Source organism: Fusarium phalaenopsidis (genome assembly GCF_050370095.1).
Source record: "Fusarium phalaenopsidis strain FUZ10S chromosome Unknown contig_32292, whole genome shotgun sequence".
Classification (NCBI taxonomy): domain Eukaryota; kingdom Fungi; phylum Ascomycota; class Sordariomycetes; order Hypocreales; family Nectriaceae; genus Fusarium; species Fusarium phalaenopsidis.
The window spans coordinates 3,076,199-3,097,083 of record NW_028145410.1 but is presented as its reverse complement, the minus strand read 5'-3'; the positions used below and the strand labels follow the sequence as shown (position 1 = coordinate 3,097,083).

The following is a 20,885-nucleotide window of genomic DNA, read 5'->3' as shown; positions in this document are numbered from 1 at the left end:
GTGACCGTTGTCGTTGAGCGGGATCCTCTCGACCCCTGAACAAGACAGCCAGCTAGGTTCCCGGACCGGTCTTTCTCAGCTCGGGCGCAACACAACGGTCACAGGCTGAGACAGGCTGCTTGTGCACTACAGATGCGGGAACGCGCAGGCATGCGTCGGTCCTCAAACCGCACCGACGGCAATCTCAGCCCAGGCCAGGCCCCTCCCCAGAGCCGTCCACTCATGGAGCAATTGGAGAGGCTTAAGGAAATTAACCCAGCAGCAGACAACACAAGAGCCGGAGCAAGAGAAAGGCGGAGGTCACACACCCACATGACCGACCATTCGTTGACTACCTCGTTGCTTTGATGAAATTGGCTGCCTTGAATTGTCGTCCACTCTCGGAGCATCCCCCCACCTCACCTGAGGGTAGCGTCGTGAGGCGAGGCGAGGGGCCAGCCATTCGCGCAGTGCCCGTGATTTCTGGAAGGGCTGGGAGGAGAGGAGTGTTGTGGTCTCGAGTATCGAAAGCACGTTCCTGAACAGATCTGAAGAGCCAAAGAGCCCAAGAGGATAGCGCCTTTCCATCTTCTAGCGTCACATCTGGGGAACATGATAAAAGAGGCCCAAAGTTTATCGCAGCAGAAGCAAAGGTACATGCCGACATCGAGCAGACCCCTCGTGGCAGCCACGGGCCATAGACACCCCTGCACCCGCCCCATCACCTAGCGAGCAACCACAATGCTGCGCTGGTGTTGGTGTGGTGGAGATGGAGAAAAGTGCATGTCAGCCCTGAAAGCACTCATGTACAGCGGGCCCACGTCACTCACTCCACTGCTTCTGGAAGCCTTCCATCAGTTGTTTCACGGGCTGCGCGGAAATGCCCGTCAACGACTCGGAGCACGTCCCTGAGGGAGGACTGGGTGGGCTGCTAGGGTTGGCCCTGCGACAACGCAGGTCAGCGGTCACGGACCCGGTTGGTCGAGATGTCGCGAGATGGAGTGAATTGCGCGTGGTGGTGAGGTTGAGAATTCGAGAACAGAGCCGTCATAGGAAGACGGGAGGGCGATGGCGATTCTCCGCAGTGATCAACGCCGAGCTGAGCCGGGTCGGGCATTACAACAGGGGTTGGGCATCAGAACAACCTCCGAGAGAGCCCCCAAGAAAAGACTCGGTCAAAGACTGGTTCCCGCTCTGTCGGACCACGCACGATGCGTGTTGTTGGGCTTACAATAACGAAGGGTTCATCCCTTTGATCCAGCAGCGGAATGTCGATCATGGACGTAGTTCGCGCAAGCGCCCGCACCAGGAACCAAGTTTGGAGAAGAGCTTGGGGCAGACTGCAGATTCAAGCGGTGCTTCGAGTCATTGTACCGCTTGAGAATATAAAAAGCTTTGATAGGATCGACAGAGGACGTCGGGTCTCGCAATAGCCGGGAGCCATGGCCAACTGCGCCGCTCGGCATGGCAAATCGCTGCGCGTGTTCATGGACCACTGGCTGAGCCCTCCCTGCTTGACCTCGAGTGCGTCCCAAGCTCCTTGTTGCAAGAAGCTCACCTTGGTCACCGAAAACTTGGGGAACAAAGGCGTTTCATCATGGAATGGATGATGACGAGTTGCAGCAGCGTATCAAAGAATGGATTCGTGTCATGGATGCCAAGTTCGCTTGTTGCAGCCATTTCTGACATAGCGTGCCCTTGCATCTCTGACAAGACGATCACGCCGTACGGGGTACTTGTTTGCGCTCGGCGCTGAGATGCGTCTGCACCGTATGGTATAAGGTAAAACGGACGCTTTACTGCAAGCGCAGAGCGAAGCGCACTGACGCTAATGCGAAGGCTTTAATGTTAATTGTTTCATCCGTGCTTCGAGTCTTCTCGACGGTTGCCTCATCGGGACCGGAATAGACGAGGGGGCGGGATGCGCATTGTCCATGAATCTGTTTTGATTTGATTCACCAAGCCCCCCGGCGCTCTTTTGGGATCGGCGCATCGCCTTCGCCGAACATGGCGTGCGGATGGCGGGATGAACGGGCTGGAATGGAGTCATTGCTCAGTGTCCCCTCCCGTCCATGATTGACGGGCCACAGGCGACAGGGCCTGTTATTGTCATGTACGCAGGCGTGTGCGTGCACTGGTCTATTCAGAGCCTCAACGGGCGGTACGTGCGTGGAATTTCTAGAAGGTTTCTAGTTGTCTTTGATGCGCATTCTTTGTCGCCCTGCACAGCTTGGGCATGTGAAGCAACCAGGCTGGCAGGGGAGTCTCAAGATTGGACAGCCCCAAGCCACGCCAGCCACTTTGAGGTTCTCAAAACGCACGACAGTAGGGCCCTTTGCTTGCTGCTATTGAGTAAGTGCGGAGATGCAAGCGAGGGCCAACAAACATGCTGCAGTTTGTGTGCCCCTCGAGTAGATGAAGCCAATGGCTGGTCTCTTGCATGGCAGGCCCAAGATGACCTCATGAAACTGCGGAGGGGTTGGTGGATGGGAATTGGAGGGTCATGATGAGATGTCGACCAACCGTGGTAGAAAGCGGTGGGCTGTTGGAGTGGTTTGGTTTGCCTGAGCTCCCCCTTTCGCCTTCCGCGTCTCGCAGTCGTAAGATCTCATTGTGAGAACCCTGGTCCGAGTATATCATGCCCACTCCCCGGGGCAGTCGTTGACACTAGCCACCCGCGCCGGCACGGCCAGGATTTCCCCAGCTGGAAAGGCCAGCTCCTGCGCGGAACTGCAGGCTGTCTCGTGGAGTACAGGGAACTCAAGTCTTGGTCTTGGGGGGCAGCGAGCATGGACAGCGCTCGTTGAAATGGGAGCCGTGCCGGAGCCGCAGGCTCTGTCATGCATGGATCCCCCAGAGGAGCATTTGCCTGCCGTCGTGCTTGGTGTTGAACAACTGCGACTGATTTGCTGAACTGCTCTCCAGAGTCACCGAAGAGCCTGGGGTTGATCCTGACACCATCTCTCCGAGTTGAGCCGTGGACAGCAGTGAGGCTGGCATGGCGAGATGTGTTGGTAGTGTGTGCTTGCACGACGCTAGCAAGTCGTTAGGGCTCGTGGCGGGCGTCCAAGGAGCTGATTACCCAGGTCGTCTCATCCTCCATTCCCGCGACTATGTAGTTTCGAGACGGAGGGACGCCACTGCTGGCCTGTACACCGTCTGAATACCGTAGACTCTCAAGTGGGCTTCTCGAAGGCCGTCAGAACAATAGACTTGATCCATGCTCCTGCAGCACGGGGCAGAGAGAGATGGGGCCCCGGGTGCATGGGGCAAGGGCGGAAGAGCCCTCAGTCATGCATAAGACACGGGACATGAATTATGGGTGGGATGAATGGGTGAATGGACGGCCGGACGGAGATGGATTGCTTGGCTGAATAGCGAAAAGGTTGCAAAAGAGAATTATTCAGAGTATGTAAGAATTATGTGAGGCATATTGGCACACGCAAGGGGGGGCGTTCAACTTGGGGCAGCAGGTGAGTGGGATGGATGGTGGATGGATGGATCGGAATGAGATGGGGAGCCGAAGGAAGGGAAGAAAAGAAGCTCAATGGAAGGAAGAAGGTGCAAAGGCGCAACGCTACGCTCCTTCTCGCATTGTCACGCATGCGCTAGATCCGCTTCGCATTACCATTGTTCCAGAAGGTTTCGAGAAACCTTCCGAGGCAAGCTAGCGCAATTTCCCAAAGAGAAGCTGGCCCCGGCAATAGGTCCGCCGCGCTCCCCACACAGCCAACCACACGTCAGCAGCTGAAGCGTCATTGGCTGCATATGCATCCCCCGAGCCCTTTGATTCCTTTCAACGCGTTAGCCCGCTCAAAGTGCCCCCGGCTTGCGAGGCCTGCGACACCAACCTTCGTGTTTCGGCTGGCGCACCCCTTTCTCCCTCACCTCACCTCACGGAGGATGGTGGTGATTCTTTGATTGAGCGTCATGGTGGATCGCCTTGGCCGTGCCTTGCCTTGCATCTGCCATCGAGCTAGCAATGATGGAATGGATCTCTCTTTAATTGTCGACTGTCATGTGCGCCTTCGTCACACGCTTGCGGGGATGATCGATTATCTGCTGGGGAAACGGCGGCTACAGCAACGCCTCGAGCCCCGGCGCTACCATCCTGGGCTGGGCGGTGAAAGAAAAAAAGGTGTTTCTGGAAGGCAAATGGATGATGCTGAGTGAGGCCAGGCGAAGCCATCAGGTACGGATGGAGGTGTCCCACCTCAGCCCACCTCAGGTATCGTACACAGTGCAGGGCCATGTAAATGGGCGCCGGGGACCGCCCAGGCCACCCGCTTCAGATCCGATTGGGCGTTATCCCATGTTCTGGGACGACCTTCTGATCCATGCGAGGGCAACGAGGAGCAGCAAACATCCCACAAGCGACAGACTTGTGCGTGTTGCGTGCATTAATTCACGGGTTATCGCACAATCTCAGCGGAGCAGCGCTCAATAGCCTGTGAGGTGGCCACGATTGGACCGCGGTCTTGCTGAGCCTCGAGATCCGGAGGCCGACTCGTGCGTGCGTGGGTGATGCACGAAAGGCTAATCCAGGGGTAGCCTGCGTGCGTGGGCAACAGCCGAGCGAGCCAGCCATGGATGGATTTGCCCAAAGCCTTGGGAATCATGTTCAGCTAGGAGGAACAAAGAACTGCTAACAGCACCAGGTGACCAGAGTATGATGAGATTACATCACCACCGAGCCTCCGCAGATTCAGGCAGGGCTTCACCAGGCGTCGGGTGGTCCTGGATCGCTGTCACCGAAATTCAAAGTGCGTGCTTGGAGATTGCTATCGACCCCGATGACCCAGTGCCGCCTGGCGCATCTCGTCCAGGAACACTCGCCAGAGAGCCTGCCAAGGGACTTGGTGGACACTCAGGTGAGGCAAGCCACACTAGGACAACACGACACCGCCAACGCGATGGGGCAGGGGATCGTTGGACATTGACTGTTCTGGAAGCCAGATCTGCCACACACGACGGCTACCGCCTTGTCGCCCTGGCCTGACAGCCCAACATCCATCAGCTCTGCCCAGCTCTGACCGGCGCCCAAATTGACGGACCCCCGGCTTGCGATACGTACCTGAATAACTAGTAATTGCCCTGAGCACGATGTGCTGGGCTGGGGTCGCTGCTTTGAGGGGCGCACACGCCATGTCGGCCTTACAGGGACCGGGGCAGATTCATGACGTCGGCCCTTGCGGAAGCCAGGGGTGAGCAAAGGTGAGTGATGCGTTGTTCGATGCCTGCGGGCAGGGGATGCTTTGGGGTCCAACTCGGGAGAGTGGGCGAAAGGTCAGAGAGAGGCCTGTTCACGATCCCGAGGGAGAGGAAGACTGTATCAGAGGCCAGAGAGACCAGCAACAAAGGACGGCTTGCATGCGCATAGGACATGGCATCTCAGGGCATGAGAACGCATGTCCATGAGCCATCAAACTCGAACTGGTCGAAACAAACATGGAGCCAGCCTTGGCAGCCTAGCCCATCTCGTCCATGATGATCGTTTCCCCCTCGTCGGACGGCGACAGAAAGGGGAGGTGACGAGGCGTCCACCGGCGACTGATGGAGAGACGACGGACGGCATGAGACGTCGCTGGCACAACTGGCATCCGGCAGCGGCAGGAAACAATACGATGACCATCTGAGGGCACTCGAGGCTGACCAGGACTGGCCTGTCTGTTGGCTGGACTGTTCAGTCGCGGTCATCGACGGCCCCGAACTTTGACAGAAAGATGAGCAGGACCACGGTCTGGTTCCAATCAGCATCGTCCAACTCGGCCTGTAAGTTGTACGACGGTACCCTTTTGGGTTTTTGCAACGCCAGGAACCCCCGCAGGCTCCATCGACGAAGCCCGTGAGGAGGGTAGGAAGTGAGATACCCGGCTGGAAGCTCAGGGCGAGGTGTAGTTGTTTGTTCAGGGACACACTCCCAAACCAGTCATGGAAGTCAGTCATTGATTGATTGATTGAGCTTGCCCATGGATGGGATGGCGGCGCATGGCTTGATGGGGTGCCGCCGCGGCCGGGGAAGAGCCTGCATGAAATGCACTGTGCGCACTGTACGAGATACTTCTCAGCCAGAGGTAGAACGCCGACCTTCCTTGTCGTCGCTCCCGGGGAGCCACCCGTTCGTTGATTCGTTTCAATGGATGGATTCCATCCAGGATCATTTTTCTTTTTGGCTCGCATTTTGTCGGGGCCGCCATCACTCGGCATCGTCTACCAATCCGATGTAATGTAGGTGAGAGACAGCAGCAGAAGCAGAAAGTCGAAGAAAGTGGCCACCACCTTTTTTGGGAGCTGCTTATCATGAAAGTTCTGGCCCGTCTTTTTGTCGCCCGAGTCCACCCACCTCTTTCATTCTCGTCTCGTCTCGCTGACCTGAGGTGAGGTGTTGTTGCCCGGACTGCTCACCTTATAATACCGGGTGGTGCCGCACTCCCCTCAGCACGGCCTTACCTTGCCTTACCTTGCCTTGCCTCGCCTCGCCTCGTCTGTTTGTTCCGTCGTGATTTGAAACCATTTCATTTTTCGCACTCCCCTCCCGTCTTCCGATTCTCCCTTGACGACTTCTCTCCGTCGTGTCTCGAGTTCCTGCCAACCCCCGTCCCGTGCTTGGTCCATGTCACCGCTCTCTTGGTGAGATCTGACGCACAGAGCAAACGGGCTTTGCGAGATCCAAACAAAAAAGAAAGAAAGCGTACAGTGCTGCGCAGCGCAGTGCCGCCCAAGCCTCGACACCTGTCGGGGAAAAAAGAAAAACAAAGACGGGAACCAAGCCCAAAGGATTAGTAGATCGCCATCTTGCAAGCAAAACAAAACAACGGCACCGGTACGTAATGTGTTCTGTTCTGTTTTGGTGATTCCCGTCTCCCATCCCATCCCATTTCCTTTGTTCGAGCCTGTTCCGCCCTCTCCGTGCGTCTGCGCGCGCGCCCCCATCTATTTCCCTTTCAATCTATTTCTGGCTCTCAACTGTCGGCTGAGGTCCGAGTGTCGTCGTCGTCGTTGTGTGCTTTATTCCTCTGCCCCTACCCCTGCAGTCCCTTGCTTGCACCCGCTCTCTCGCTGGGCTGAGGCGTCGGTTTGCACGGCCGCCGCTATACTGCGCTGCGTTGGGCTGGGTTGTCCAGGCCAGCATTTGGAGATTTCCACCATCCACGCCCACGCCCTCCCTCACCCTCCACTTCGCCCCTGTCAGTGGGAGTACGATAATTTTTTTTTCGTCAGACTCCCCCCATCTCCACCCTCACTTCCCCTTCCCACTCTCCAACTTCATATCCCGGCGCTGCCTTGTCACGTCCCGCCTAGGGACCCGTCCTGGAACCTGACATAAAGGCTTGGCCCCTACCTGGCCCTGATCATCGAATCGAGTCCTGAACCTCTTTACTTGCCGTTCCTGCCCTTCTTTTCCGTTGCATCCCTCGAACAGTACCTTGTCCTCGGCCCGATCGACGTTTCTGATCCTCTGTTTACATCTTCTTTGCTGGCCTTTGACTGCACTGTCTTATTAAAAGCCATCTCCCTCCCCCGGCTGACCTTACGGTACCTGCGTCTAGACTATCGGCCTGTGAACAGACCACCTCCTGATCCCTTCGTCGCGCCTGTAAACGACTACATCCCACCTCTTGTTGCTTGCCCGTCTCTACGAGAAGCAACTTCCGACGACGCTTCCTGTGTTGCGCCGTTCAGCTCATCGTCGCCTCTTCTTCGGCCGATCGACAGCGCGATTACTCGTGAAGGAGAAGAAAAAGAAAATTTGCCCGAACTCTCGTGGAATTCGTCCCCCACCACGCCCTCGTCGCACTTCTCCGACCTACCATCTTCCACTCTAGCTTCACGGAAAACGTGTGTTTCCAATCGAAAACCGACTCCTCATTCCTGTCGCCGGTCGACGTCTTTGTTACTTCCTCCTCCGATATCTTCCCGAGAAGCGGTTCCCAAGATTTCACGCCCACGACCTAGGTGCGACCATACACGTCATTTGTTTGTTATCTACAAACGCGGAAAGGTATGTCGCATATTTGCCTACACGGGCTCGAGCACTCGGGTGGACCCCTCGACACCAACGCTCCCTCCTTGGCGACCAGCTGTCTCTGCGCGGCTGTCTGGTACTCGCCTTGCTGTTTACCAGTCGTCTCGGGAGGGGACTGATGGTGTGGGAGGGAGCCTGATTTGATCTTGCCCCCTACCAACTCTGAAAACTGTTGCTGACCATGTCTCTCCTACAGTCACTGTCAGCTTGACTGCCTTCCTGCTGTGAGCCGTCACTTGTGAGCGCCCTCGCATATTCACTCCCCCAAACGCGCCACGTCTTCAGCTGGCACTCCACTCCACTTTGAAGATGAGCGGCATGCGATCACCAGCTCCCACGGAGGTAATGGACATTACCAACATGCTCAATAAGAAAGGTCAACTACAACAACTGAACCCCGGTCTTCTCGATCACCAACACCAAACTTTCGTTAAGCACGAACCCGGCATGGAACGATCCGCCTCGCCCCACGGTTCTGAACACTCGCAATACTCCAACCCTCACATCGCCCGAGCCTACCCTTCGCCCTCCGCCATGCAAGCGCCGATGCACATCCCAAACCCCATGCCAGCCGCGATGCAGCTCCCTGGCTTCCCTGAGATGCCCAACATGGGCGGCATGCCCAACATGCACATGCAGCAGATGCCGCAACAACCTCCGCCTCCTCCTCAGCAACCCATCAAGGCCTACCCGTGCAGCACTTGTGGTAAGGGCTTCGCGCGACGCAGTGATCTCGCCCGTCACGGTAAGTAAACATGGTCTGGTAGTCATGCGACGAGAGCTAACCAGAGCAGAGCGCATCCACAGCGGTGTCCGTCCTCATGTTTGCGACTGGCCCAACTGCGGCAAGCAATTTATCCAAAGGTCGGCCCTGACAGTGCATCAGCGTGTGCACACTGGAGAGAAGCCTCACCACTGCGAGACTTGCGCAAAGGTTGGTACCATTACTATTGGAGTTTCTCGTCTCGATAGCTAACATGCATCCCAGCCCTTCAGCGACAGCAGCTCCCTGGCCCGACATCGCCGGACACACTCCGGAAAGCGCCCTTACAAGTGCCCTTACGCCGACTGCCAAAAGACCTTTACCCGCCGAACTACCCTTACCCGCCACCAGAACCACCACAGCGGAACTATCGAAGAGGCTGCCGCCGCGACAGCCGCCGCTCTCGCTGCCTCCAAGTCCAAGGGCATGTCACAGCCCCGATCTGAGAGCGACCTCATGTCCAACAATGGCTCTCCTCACACAACTCCCTCTCCTGGCCAGCGAACAATGTCTATGTCCCCCAGTGTTGATCTCTCCGGAACCAACAGCATTCCTCGTCACCCTGGCGACTTCCAGTACCTGCAGCAGAGCGGTTCTCTGCCCATGCACATGCGCGTGGGTAGTCCTACATCGACCTCCTCCGGCGGCTACAACATGATGCGACCTACATCGCATCCAACCAGCTACGGTCCTCCCCCTACTCTGGAGCCCAACTTGGAGCATAGCCAGGGCGCTCCCAGCAGCAACGGTGGTAGCCCTCACATGGCCAATGTTGGCTGGCAGTCACCATCCCACGTCCCTTCTCCATCGCAGAACAACGCCAGCTACGTGTATCCCGATCCTTCAGAGGCATACCCGACCAACCCTGCCATGAACCAGATGTACTACGGTGCGGCGGCGCATATGCGACGGCCGCAGAGCGCCGAGCCTGGACTGGTACACATGGCTTAGTTGGACATTTTGCCACACTCAGAGCTTGAGTGCTCGAACGGCCACCCCGAGTGACGGGGAGCAAGTTCATTCATCGATCGATACCCCTGTATTATTTGAAAGCTGTGCCTGATGTGGGCACACGGATGATAGCAGCGTTCACTTCTCCCGGACTGGATCCTTCACACCTCTCCAGGGTTCGCAACGAACTCGTATAAAGTTGGCATGCTCTCGCGACCTCCTAATACCACCCACCACCACCTTCTACGTCATCACCCAACGCGGGAGCTCACTCCTAGACGGAGCATGTTTGGAATGTCACTTTCGTCATCGGTTCAGCAATTTTCGTGTTTCTAATCTCGTTCATCGTTATTGATTCCCCCTCTTTCCATCAGAAATGGATGCTTTTTATTTCCTTTGTTCAAGTAGCACATAGACTGGCGGCCGGCAACCTTACGATGATGGACAGGGCATTGTCTGCATGACGCACAAAGCAAAGGGAGGGGAGTTACACCGGAACATTTGCTGTTAGGTATCAACCAGCAACAAAAAGACAGCAGGCATCACGGGAAGCACAAGACGCTGGCCTGTTTGTGTATTTATTATGTAGACTTGGACTCGGGGATTGGGAGGAACCACCATAGACTTGCGAATTATCGACTGTTTTTGATGCACTTACTACTTTTGATTCTCTGCCTTGGTGAAGTTTTATTATCCGACGCTACTGTAGTGTGGCGTCAACGAAGCAACGCTCTTTGATCATTCCTCGGTTATTCTAGTCATCTTGCTAGCCTCAACCAAGGGTGCAATTTCTTGAGTCTTTGACTTTGTAGCTAATCTTAGAGGCGGTGATCTAGGTCGTCGCCGTCTTGGGCGTCTCATGCAACGAATCAGGTGTTATACGCTATATCCCTCCGTGAGCTGTTTCCTCTGCAGGCCCCCGGACCCGAGAATCATCGGGAAAAAAGGGGCGAATCGAAACATGATCTCACCTTTGATCTCTGTGCCTCTGGGCTGCATCTGAAGATCCTGGGAGTGTGTGTGTCACTGCGGCTATCCTGGGTATAATAATGTCTGCATGTTTATTTTATTATCCGAAGCAACCGTCAAGTTGGAGAAGATTACCCAAGGAATGGAGAAATGTTTATTAAATTAATACAAAAACTTGGTAACATCTCTTCTGACCATGTGCTTGTTTAATACTAATACTCAGATAAGCGATCAATAAACGTGCCAAAATGTTTCACTCCTGGACCCGACAATGCGTGCTTGTGCCCCCAGGCGGAGCCTCAATTGCCGCTCATCGACCACAATGACGTCTTTGGGTCGACCACGAGCCGCCAAAAAGCACGCGACTCTCGCAAGCCCCCAAGCCCCAACGACCGGTCTAGATTCCCAAGGCCACGAAAAGCCCGCGCTGGCCGACCGTGTTGGGGAATTTCCTTCTAGATCAAGCCACTAAGGAAGAGCCTTTGTCTTTTGCCCCTGGCCCTCCTCGCTTCCACCCCCAGGGAGCCGGGGTTTGGGTAGTCTTGATTTTCTGATTAATCATCGCAGACATAATCAATATTGTTCAACTGCACCTGGAGGCGGGGACGTCGTATGACATGGGACATGCTGCAGCTTTTTTCCTTCTCTGTGATTATAAACGAGGACCGAAGAGGATGGGGGTAGCGTTTCATGAAGGGCTGGAGTGCCACGTCTCTGAAGGGGGGATGGTCCAGCTTTGTTTGGTTGAGTCCGGGGGAACCACCCCCCCTGGTCCTGGGGGGGAAAAGAGATACCAAGTTGAGGAGAGCCCGGTTCCCGGGGAGGGGAGGGAAAAGGTTTTTATATATGCTGAGAGGAGGGGAAGGGCACAGAGTTTCTATCTTGGATCTACGGTGGCTTGACAAAGAGTGACTTGAACAACAACCACTACAACAACTCCTCCTCAGCTTCTCTTTCTACACTCGGATAACAGTGTATCTTGACAAAGGATCTCTCGGAAAGTTCCTCGAGAAGGGAATCGTTAGTCAACAGCAACTCTCCCTCTTATTCGACACCATGCTGGTGGATATTGTCATCCACGGGGACCTCCTCTGTCCATGGTGCTTCCTCCAGAAGAAGAGTCTGGAGGCAGCAATGGAACGATATCAAGCCCTCCATCCCGAGATCGAGTTCGACGTCTCTTGGAAGCCCTTTCTGCTATATCCTACATTAAGAAGAGGTATGTTGCCTGCTGACGTTAACACTCCATCCTTTCCCCCAGCTTACACAAGCGGCTAACACCATATCCAACAGGCGACAAACGCACTCTCTACGAAAAGATCATGTCCCCCGAGAAGCTCCGCGTCTTCACTTCCCGTCTGCAAAAGGCCGGCGCCCGCCACGGCGTCTCCTTCTCCGTCACAGGCGTCACGGGCCCGTCTCAGCCCGCCCACCGGCTCCTGGCCCTAGCCCTCTCGACCCGGGGCGCCGCCGCCCAGGCGGCCCTCCTCGACGCCCTCTTCCAGGGACACTTTGAGGCCGGCGCCGACATTGCCGACGAGGAGTGGCTTGTCAGGGTGGCGAGAAGCGCAGCGGGTCTTGATGATGTTGCTGTGAGGGCTGTGCTGAGGAGCGAAGAAGCTGGGAGGATGCTTGAGGATGAGGTTAGGAGTGCGGCTGTTGGGGGTGTCGAAGCTGTGCCGTGCGTCACGGTGCAAGGGAGGTTCAGAGTAGGAGGGTATCAAGAGTCGGATGTGTTTGAGGGCTTGTTTGACAAGATACGGCGGGAGGGTAGATGAGGGTAACGGTGATACAGGGAGTGGATATTTAGCATTGGACGATACTACGGAGTAAGAAAGGGTATATAGCCACCCTCAATAAATTCTCATCAAGATCTTTTCGTAATTCAAGTCAAAGCTCTATGACAGCCTCTAATTATTTGTTCAATCTTCATGCTAGGATCAACCAAGCACCCATTGTCTGGGGCTATCAGATAGTCAGGTTGGTTCGGATAGGTTAGAGGCTAAACGTCTTCCTCTTCCCGTGGTAAGTACCCGTGTATGTATGCGAGAAATAGGCCTCACACATACACGATACGAAAGCGTAGGAGTTATTGGATTAAACCGTTAGTTATCGCTGATCAAAACCTATACTGGCGCTCTGCCTTAGTTCTCTTTGTCTAGGTGCCCTTCACTGCCCCCCCCTTAGCTTAATTTGCCATTGATGCCTTTCCTTTGTCTTTTAGTTGACCAAAATCAAAAACCCGTCTACACCAAACGCCAGAAGTTCAAATACCTCCTTTTCCTTCATTCTTGGAAAACAACCGCCATAGTCCGTCCAACGCCGCGTGAATGAATGAGCCATCAACACAATCCACACACCGTCTCTCCTGTATCGGCTCTACCTCCTCATGCCACTGTAATCTTGCATGAGATGAGCCATGTGCACGTTGGTCGCCTTGCCGATGCGCTTGCCCGCGCGGCGCTTCTGCTGCTTGGGCTTTGCCGCCTGTCCCTGCGCCGCCTTGTGTGGGTCCTCGCTCGTGGGCTTCTGTCCGACACTGACGAGCTTGCGGTGCATGTCGTCGATGCTGGGCAGGGGCACACGGTGCCACATGGCCTGGAACTCGGGCTGGACTGAATGGTGCAGCGAAGCATCGTTGGGCCACACATAGCGCGGGAGGTTGTCCTTTTTCGTGCGTACCACTAGGATCCGGTGCTCCTGCTCTAGCTTCGCGAGTGTGTCCTCACAGTCGGGCCAGCCGTCCTTGAGGTCCTTGACAGACACGCCTGATGCGTCCGTCTTGGCCTGGAGGTGGCCAAGTAGCGAGGTTGCGTCCTTGACGTTGGGGATGATGGGTCGGTGCGCATAGGTGCCAGTCTTCCAAGTCTGCTCGCTGAGGCTGGCATCGGGCTTCCAGTCAACACGGGGGTGGCCGCGCAGGCCCTCGGCCAGCTCGCGCTTGTGCTCCTCATCGTAGCCGCGGAGACTGAGATGATCAATAATCTCGGTGATGGTTTTTGTATCGCCCTTCTTCTTCAGGTACTCGACGGCAAACGTCATCTGCGTCTTGACCTCTGCGCCGTAGCCCGTGAGCTGAGGCTGCGAGTAGGGCACCTCGGGCGCGGCATCTCGTTTTCGCTTGGAGCTGGGAGTGTTTGGGTCGGAAGCGGCCGAGGGAGAAGGAGACAGAGGAGTCAGCGACGGCGGCGCGAGGGACGAGGCTTTGTTGCTGGACGGGTTGGAGATCTTTGCTGCTGCAGCCGAGAGGGTCCCCTTGAAGGCGTTGGCCTGCCTGTCGAGGTACGACGACATGGTGAGCGTTTAAAAAGGCAAAAGAACGGGACTGTGCAACTCGAAGGTTTCTGGCGGATTTGTCGTTTTCGGAGGATCGCGTCAAGAAGAGGACGGGCAGAGGCGGGAGACAAAAGAGAAATAGGCAGAAATGGCGGTTGAAGTTTGGGATTGACGTTGATCCGTGAGCAGACGAGGCTGATGGGTTCTGCGACTGTGGCGCTGTAGGGCGCAGGGATGTCTTTTGTTAGTGGCGATGTGCAAGACAGAGACTCCAACAGATGGTGAATGAGGGAAAAGTGCCACGTTTGTTTTGATCGTGACGAGGAGTGAACGAGTTTGTTTATACCTACTCTGACAAGGCAGACAGTACGTTCAAGTCTGAATTCATGTTACTGGCTGCCTGTTCCCTGCATCTCAGAGTCATTGTCTGTCGTCGGCACAGCCACACGGCGGCTCTTCTCAGTGTAACAATCAAGGCTGGAACTCATCGCATGGATGCATGACCAATCGTTTCGTCGATTAAAACAGTGATAGATATTTACTTTACGGACCCCAGATTGCTTTGTTTTGCTTCTGTCTTCCATTGTGAAAAGATTCTCCCATGCAACACCGTGCTCCGTAGTCTGATGTTATCGCGCCGACGAGTTGAGTCTCGCGCCTCTCAGACTGGGTCTGCGATCCCTTATCCTTGGTCGCACGGCCCCAACAAAAAAAAAAGTACGGGGGGGACACTTTTTTTTGCCCAGCCGCCCGCTGTCCTCGCCCATGTCCAACCAAGCCGGGGTAGATGAGATTTGTTTGCGCGCCGTCTATCGCCCAATTCCCTTGCCCTCATAAAGGCTAAACTCCCAATGCGTCGTCGGCCAGTGGACGCCGAGGTCGGCATCCAGGTCGTGGCAAAACAGAAAAGCTTCTTTTGTGTGATGCGATTGAGTGCTGCGCTCATGCGGAGGCCTGGGCAGCCTGAGCCTCGGCCTGGTTCTGGAGGTACTGGTATCCCAGGTAGGCGAAGAAACCACCGGCGACGACCACAGCGTACAGGCCGAGGCCGAGGCTGGTCGAATCCTTGCCAGTGCTCTGGTTCGAGTTGACGATGGTGCGCTTGGGGCCCTCCTCGCCAGGCTGTGGAATTGCACGTGTCAGTGGGTGTGTTGCGGTGCGGTGCATACAAGGGTTGTTGGACGTCACTCACCATGCGCTTCAGCTCACCAACGAAGAGCTTGTCGAGGGCTTCCCGGGCCTCGTCACTGTGGCCGACATCCTCGAAAGCCTCGGTGCCGTCCTGGCCAGCGACGTCGAGCATGACCTCCTCACCACCACTGCAGGATTGCGAATGTTAGCATACAGGCGGTGTCGCGCGGGGTGTTTGTCTCAATCAAACGTACGGGTGCTCGTCGAGGAACTTGGTGCAGTCGTAGACCTTCTCGTGGACTACGAGGTACATGTCGTTCTTGGTGTTGTGCTCAGCAACATCCTGCATGGTGAACTCCTGAACCTGGGCCATTTTTGCGGTGTTGGGGTTGACTTGACGGTTGTCGCGAAGAGGGATTGATCGGTCTGTCGAGGAGAAGCAGGTGAGGTTGTCGTCGGGACGAGGTGGAAGAGAGATGAACAGAGAGGAATGACGAGAGAAGGAAGAAAAGGAAGAGGGAAGCAGAAGCAGATAGAAGTGGCAGAAGAAACACAAGTCATGGATGGATGGGCAGGTCCCCTGCTAAAGATGAGCCAGGGTTAGAATAGATGTACCTACCTACTTACCGATACCTTGCTCTGCGCTACGAATACGCTATGCGGACGGGTCACAGGGCGTTGAGTGGTCCCCGTTCCGATGGACCTCTACAACAAAAGCCGACGCGAATTGATGGGGGGCAATGACAGCGACTTTTCTCCCTCTAGTACCCGGTCACTGCAAGAACATGTAGTTTTTGCCTACGGTTCTTCTCAGAGTCTACTTCTACAGAGGGTCCCGGTGGGCATTGGCGCCGCGTACAAAAGGTTACGCTCTTCTCATCGATGCAATGGCTCATAGTGGCCACGTCTTTCACCACGAGCCGCCAGCAGACGCAGACGCACATTAGATGGAGCTCCATCTCCTCTCGCCTGGTACGACCCGGCCAGCTCAAGTTCCGACCCCATCCACTTTGGCCAGTTCAAGGGACCGTCCCCATCGCCTGGAGCCATCTCCAGCCAATTGCACGAGTCAAAATTACCGTCCTCGATCCATGATTCGTCCGCGGAACTTTTCGTCTTCCATTTCCCTTTCCAAACTCTCCAGGGGTTGGCCACTTTTTTTTCTTCTTCTTTCTTTGCTTGGGTAGGGACCTCCTTAGCTAGCTAGCTCTCTGACAACAGAAGAGCCGCTGCGGTTCCCGACTGAGCAATGTGCGACTGGCGGCCGTCCCAAGTACGAATACGGTGAGGTCCCGTCGGCACACACCGTCATTTCAACGGCGGGATTCCATCTCATGCCTACCGGCCGGGCATGATGGTTCCGAGCACCATGCCATTGGCATCTTTTCATTCCGAAGCTGTGCCCTGTTCCTGCTGGCTCATATCCGCATCTTTCCGTCCATCCGTTGTCGACAGGTGTCATCATCTCACCACCTGCTAACATCACGACTCTCGAGAATGGCTTCAACTCCCGCCCAGATCTCCCCTCCCCCGCATCTGACAGGACAAGCCCAAGATAAGGTAAGGTAAAGTGCCTCGTTGCGCACACTAAAACCCGGGCTTGTCCTCCGTGCTCGCCGCCGCGCACTGCGCGGGGTTCCTCGGATCACGGCGGCCCAGGGAGGAAATTGCCGTTTAGAGACAAGGCAGCCGAACTCCAGATACCGTTCAACTCTCTCTCCCAGAGTCTCCCACTAGAGAAACAATACCCGGACACCTTGCCGACCGTCTCTTACTTCTCCGATTCCGAGGGAACCCCTCCTCTCCCATCCATTACCAAACATCCATCCATCAGCTGTAATGTACTGTACCCCGCCTTCCGACGGGAAGCGCTAGGGCCGTTCACGCATCTTGTGATTGTGCATTGCCCTCTTTCCCCAGAGCCCGCGGCTTGTCAAAGGTGGAGGGGGGACGTGTTTCCGTGTGGGCAGATACCGATTCCCGATTCCCGAGGAATAGATGCTATCTCGATGCTCGCTCTCAAATCTTTGCCTCTTGCGGCCCACTCGATGCATGAAGCATCCCTCGCTCGAGTTCCTTGCCTTTTATAGTAGTGAAATGGAGACTACCCCATTCTTGCTCTTATCGGCAGAGTCGAGAACACTCTCCAAATAAGGCAAGAATAGAAATACCCTCGCCTGTAGAGTAGAATATCTGCCACTTGAATCGCTGTACGTAGCAACTAGACCTTGTGGAATCCTCCCCCACCTGCCGGCCGTGATCATGATCGGTTATGTATGGCCGGGGAAACGTCACCTGTTTTGAGTCAGGCTGATACATTTGACGATGAATCAGGGTTGGTGATCGCAACTTATGCATAAGGCTTGCCAGGCTGTCATCCAGCTTCTGCTCGTCTAACAACCATCGCAAAAACCAGGCTAAACTGGGAAGTGTCACTCATCCCAGCAAGCTCGAGCAACCCCGGGTTGATTATCTCGATAATCAGGTCTCTTGCCAGGTAACGTGAGTGGACCAACGCTCGAGTACCGTAAGCCGCTTCCCGAGACACGGCCTCCGGCCTCCGTGCCCACCTGAGTGCATCATCCTCATGGCTTACCCCCAGGGCCAGGGGCGTGAACGCAGATATCCATCTGATCAAGACGAACTAAACCAGTGTAACAATTGCTCGAAACTTGTCCTCTACGCTCTTTGAGTTGCTACATCTTCAAATCTATCCCTCAGATCCGACACCCAAGCCAGACACAGGAAAACCAGTCAGTCTATCGTCGCGAGCTTCCACCACCAATGTCCTGGCCCAGCCGGTAGCTCGTCACGCGATCCCACTCAATCTTCTGCCTCGTCACGGGCAGCTGTCGCCGGAGGCCCTTGAAGGCGCCCTCGCTGAGGCTCACGAAGCCCTTGTTCAGCTCCTCTTGGTACTTGCGCTCCGTCGACGAGATCTCCTTGACGACGCCGGCGCCGCTGCCCGAGGGGATCGAGCCCGAGACGGGCTTGTTGGTCAGGAGCCGCACGTTTCCGTCCTCGTAGTAGTGCACGTCGACCTTGATGGAGCCCTCGAGGGTTCCGGACGAGGGGTCGAAGATGTAGAGCGATCTCCAGCGGCCGTTCCTGCTGCGTGTTAGCTCGAATCAGGGCTAAGGGTGTTTGGCGAGATTACCAGAAGTTGTTGGGGCTGTATTTGTTTCCCACGATGATGACTGCAATCTGCGAATCCGACTGGATGGGGTAGACTCCGTATGCGGCATTGGGGAAGTGCTCGCTGACGTAGGCGCTGAGGCTCTTGAGTGTGGATTTCCTGGCATCCGTGAGCCTTTGGTCGCATGTCGACAGATCAACACTTACACAAGATCTGTTTGAGGGCCCTCAAGGACATGGCTTTGCACGGCGCTAGCTTTCTATCCTCGTGTCAATAACCCAGGTCGCTTATATAGCCTCCTGAGCTTACCTGCGTCGCGTGGTTGAAGGCGAAGCTGGAGGAGCTCTCAACATCGTAATATCGTCCGTCTCCGAGAGAGTTGTGGGAGCTGATAATGACCTATCCCAATACTCAGCATACAAAGTCCGCCGGATTGCCGGATCAGGGGTCACCCACTGGCTGGCTGCTGCCGGGCAGCTTCACCGTAACAAACTGCTCCTCGTTGTACTTTTGGAAGGCGGGCGCGAGGTCGGAGATGATGTCGGGGGACGAAATGGCGAGGGCCTTGATGTCTGCCAGCTTGGAGTCAATTCACTCGTCGTTGCTCAATCGTAACTGCGGTGCAAAGTACCTGCGACGACATCGGCAAGCTATCCTCATTTGTTAGCTGATGACATGACGTGGAGCTTGCTGGGGAACAGTCAGTACCTCTCCAGGAGGAGCGCCCTCCACAAAGGACGAGACGGTCTCAATCTCCGACATGGTGTAAGTTGTTGGAGATGCGCACGAAGGATCGGGAGGAGAGCGATGTAAGGTGACGGCGATGGCGTTTGAGGCTCAATGCATCGAGTTCTGAAGCACGACCCCATAGGGGGAAACGGGAGGCGGGGCGAATGCTCGACGAGCTTGGGTGGGGCATGATGGGATGCGTTAGTGGGGTACATGCACACCGCCCCTGGCTTTGACGTCAGAAAAGTACCGTCTTATTACGCGCTGTCTTGATTCTTGGGATATCTTCAAGCTCTCAGCTTCTGTCTAGAAAAGCTACGGCCGAGTCCAAGTGTTACTTGGTCCCTTTTTCATACATGTTTACTCTTAAGAAGCCCTAGCTGACATGTTACAGCCAATGCACCCCTGACCTTCCTCTAACTAATAGTCCAAGACCCTCTTGATGTTGTCATAGATTCCTAGACGACACTGTTAGCCGATGTACAGCTGTGAATTAACACCATGGATACTCACTGGCAACATCTGGAAGATGGAACTTCTCAAAGATCAGGGGGTTGTGGATACTCCATCCCGCGACTCGAGCAACGGGGGCTTCCAGTCGAAGGAAGGTATCCGGGTCTTCCTGAATAGCCGCAGCAACCTCTGCGCCGATACCTGCGTTGACCATAGATTCATGGACCACCATAACTCTTCCAGTCTTTCGCACACTCTCAAATACTGTCTTCTTGTCCCAAGGATACACCGTCCGGAGATCTATCAGCTCGACAGAGATGCCCAGGTCTCGCTCTGCCTGCTTGATAGCGGACTGGCAGAGGTACAGAGGTTGGCCATAGGAAATGATAGTCACGTCCTTGCCTTCCTTTAGAACCTCGGCCTTTGATAGCGGGAGCTCATACGCCCCCGTGGGAACTTGCTCAACGGCGGCGCGGTACAGGATCTTGGGTTCCATGAAGACGCAGGGGTCGTTGCTGCGGATGGCCGCGAGCAGAAGACCCTTGGCTTGGGCTGGAGAGCGCGGCATGATAACTCTCAAGCCTGGAATATGGGTAAACAGGCTTTCGGGTGATTGGGAGTGGTACAATCCGCCGTGGCCGACACCACCACATGGCATGCGCACAGTCAGGCCGCCCACGCTCCGGCCACAAGTTCCATCGCGGTATCTGAACTTGGCGGCCTCGTTCACGAGCTGGTCGAACGCCGGGTAGACGTAGTCGGCGAACTGGATCTCGGCAATGGGTCGCATGCCCTCAGCAGCCAGTCCGATACCAAAACCCATGATGCCTTGTTCTGTCAGGGGGGTGTTGAACACTCTTTCGGCGCCGTGGGTATCGGCGAGCTTCATGGTGCATCTGAAGACTCCCCCAAAGGCGACATCTTCGCCGAAAACAACGACCGACTCGTCTTCGGCGAGGGCAATGCCCATGGCGTCGTTGATGGCCTGGAACAGGTTCATCTTCTTTGTCGGGCCATTGCGGACGTCCTCTGGGAGCTCCTTGCTACTTAGAGCTGCCTGGGAGCTATGGGCGAGTAGAGGAGTCGTGGCATAGTCGACGGGAAGGTTTAATCTGGCATTGGGAGGATGTGTCGAGTAACAGCGTCTTACAGGGAGTCGAATAGTCGAGGCTCCAATGGCCCTCCTCAGCTGGTGTACGGCACGGTGCTTCATGTCGGATCTGGACAGGCTTCACAGACGCGGAAGGAGGAGATAGACGGTGAGGAATACACAATGAATGGCATAGCAGCAGCGGGCAAAGGTAGATATCCCAAGGGCTGATGTCCTCGGCGTTGGTGATGTCAAGCTCGGTTTGCTACGGCCCCCGCGCGGTTGACGGCTTTCATCGCCATCGGTAGCCATTGATCCAAGCCTCGACCGCCTTGACCCCAGATAAGCCGCTGATAAGATTGTTGCCCGGCCGACAACCGAG

The 20,885-nt window shown here is 55.6% G+C and overlaps 6 protein-coding genes across 6 annotated transcripts; 2 read left to right on the top strand and 4 right to left on the bottom strand.

Annotated features, from left to right (window-relative positions):
* Positions 1 to 8,365: 8,365 nt before the first annotated feature.
* On the top strand, positions 8,366 to 9,719 carry LRP88_05219 (uncharacterized protein; the record flags this gene model as incomplete). The annotated part of the gene is made up of 4 exons (XM_083241778.1): positions 8,366 to 8,750; positions 8,802 to 8,828; positions 8,884 to 8,939; positions 8,994 to 9,719. 4 exons carry the CDS (start codon positions 8,366 to 8,368, stop codon positions 9,717 to 9,719), a joined length of 1,194 nt encoding a protein of 397 aa, XP_083102926.1.
* A 2,025-nt stretch (positions 9,720 to 11,744) lies between these two features.
* On the top strand, positions 11,745 to 12,466 carry LRP88_05218 (thioredoxin-like protein; the record flags this gene model as incomplete). The annotated part of the gene is made up of 2 exons (XM_083241777.1): positions 11,745 to 11,907; positions 11,982 to 12,466. 2 exons carry the CDS (start codon positions 11,745 to 11,747, stop codon positions 12,464 to 12,466), a joined length of 648 nt encoding a protein of 215 aa, XP_083102925.1.
* Positions 12,467 to 13,067: 601 nt separating this feature from the next.
* Positions 13,068 to 13,982, bottom strand: LRP88_05217 (transcription factor TFIIE subunit TFA2; the record flags this gene model as incomplete). The annotated part of the gene is made up of 1 exon (XM_083241776.1): positions 13,068 to 13,982. One exon carries the CDS (start codon positions 13,980 to 13,982, stop codon positions 13,068 to 13,070), a length of 915 nt encoding a protein of 304 aa, XP_083102924.1.
* A 924-nt stretch (positions 13,983 to 14,906) lies between these two features.
* On the bottom strand, positions 14,907 to 15,468 carry LRP88_05216 (cytochrome b5-like heme/steroid binding domain-containing protein; the record flags this gene model as incomplete). Its single annotated transcript, XM_083241775.1, has 3 exons — positions 14,907 to 15,086; positions 15,157 to 15,283; positions 15,350 to 15,468. The coding sequence occupies 3 exons, from the start codon at positions 15,466 to 15,468 to the stop codon at positions 14,907 to 14,909; spliced, it is 426 nt and encodes a 141-aa protein (XP_083102923.1).
* Positions 15,469 to 17,854: 2,386 nt separating this feature from the next.
* Positions 17,855 to 18,993, bottom strand: LRP88_05215 (F-actin-capping protein subunit alpha; the record flags this gene model as incomplete). The annotated part of the gene is made up of 7 exons (XM_083241774.1): positions 17,855 to 18,203; positions 18,253 to 18,390; positions 18,438 to 18,490; positions 18,541 to 18,630; positions 18,688 to 18,803; positions 18,863 to 18,881; positions 18,940 to 18,993. The coding sequence occupies 7 exons, from the start codon at positions 18,991 to 18,993 to the stop codon at positions 17,855 to 17,857; spliced, it is 819 nt and encodes a 272-aa protein (XP_083102922.1).
* A 387-nt stretch (positions 18,994 to 19,380) lies between these two features.
* LRP88_05214 (thiamine diphosphate-binding protein) lies at positions 19,381 to 20,626 on the bottom strand (the record flags this gene model as incomplete). Its single annotated transcript, XM_083241773.1, has 2 exons — positions 19,381 to 19,418; positions 19,474 to 20,626. 2 exons carry the CDS (start codon positions 20,624 to 20,626, stop codon positions 19,381 to 19,383), a joined length of 1,191 nt encoding a protein of 396 aa, XP_083102921.1.
* Between the last annotated feature and the right edge of the window lie 259 nt (positions 20,627 to 20,885).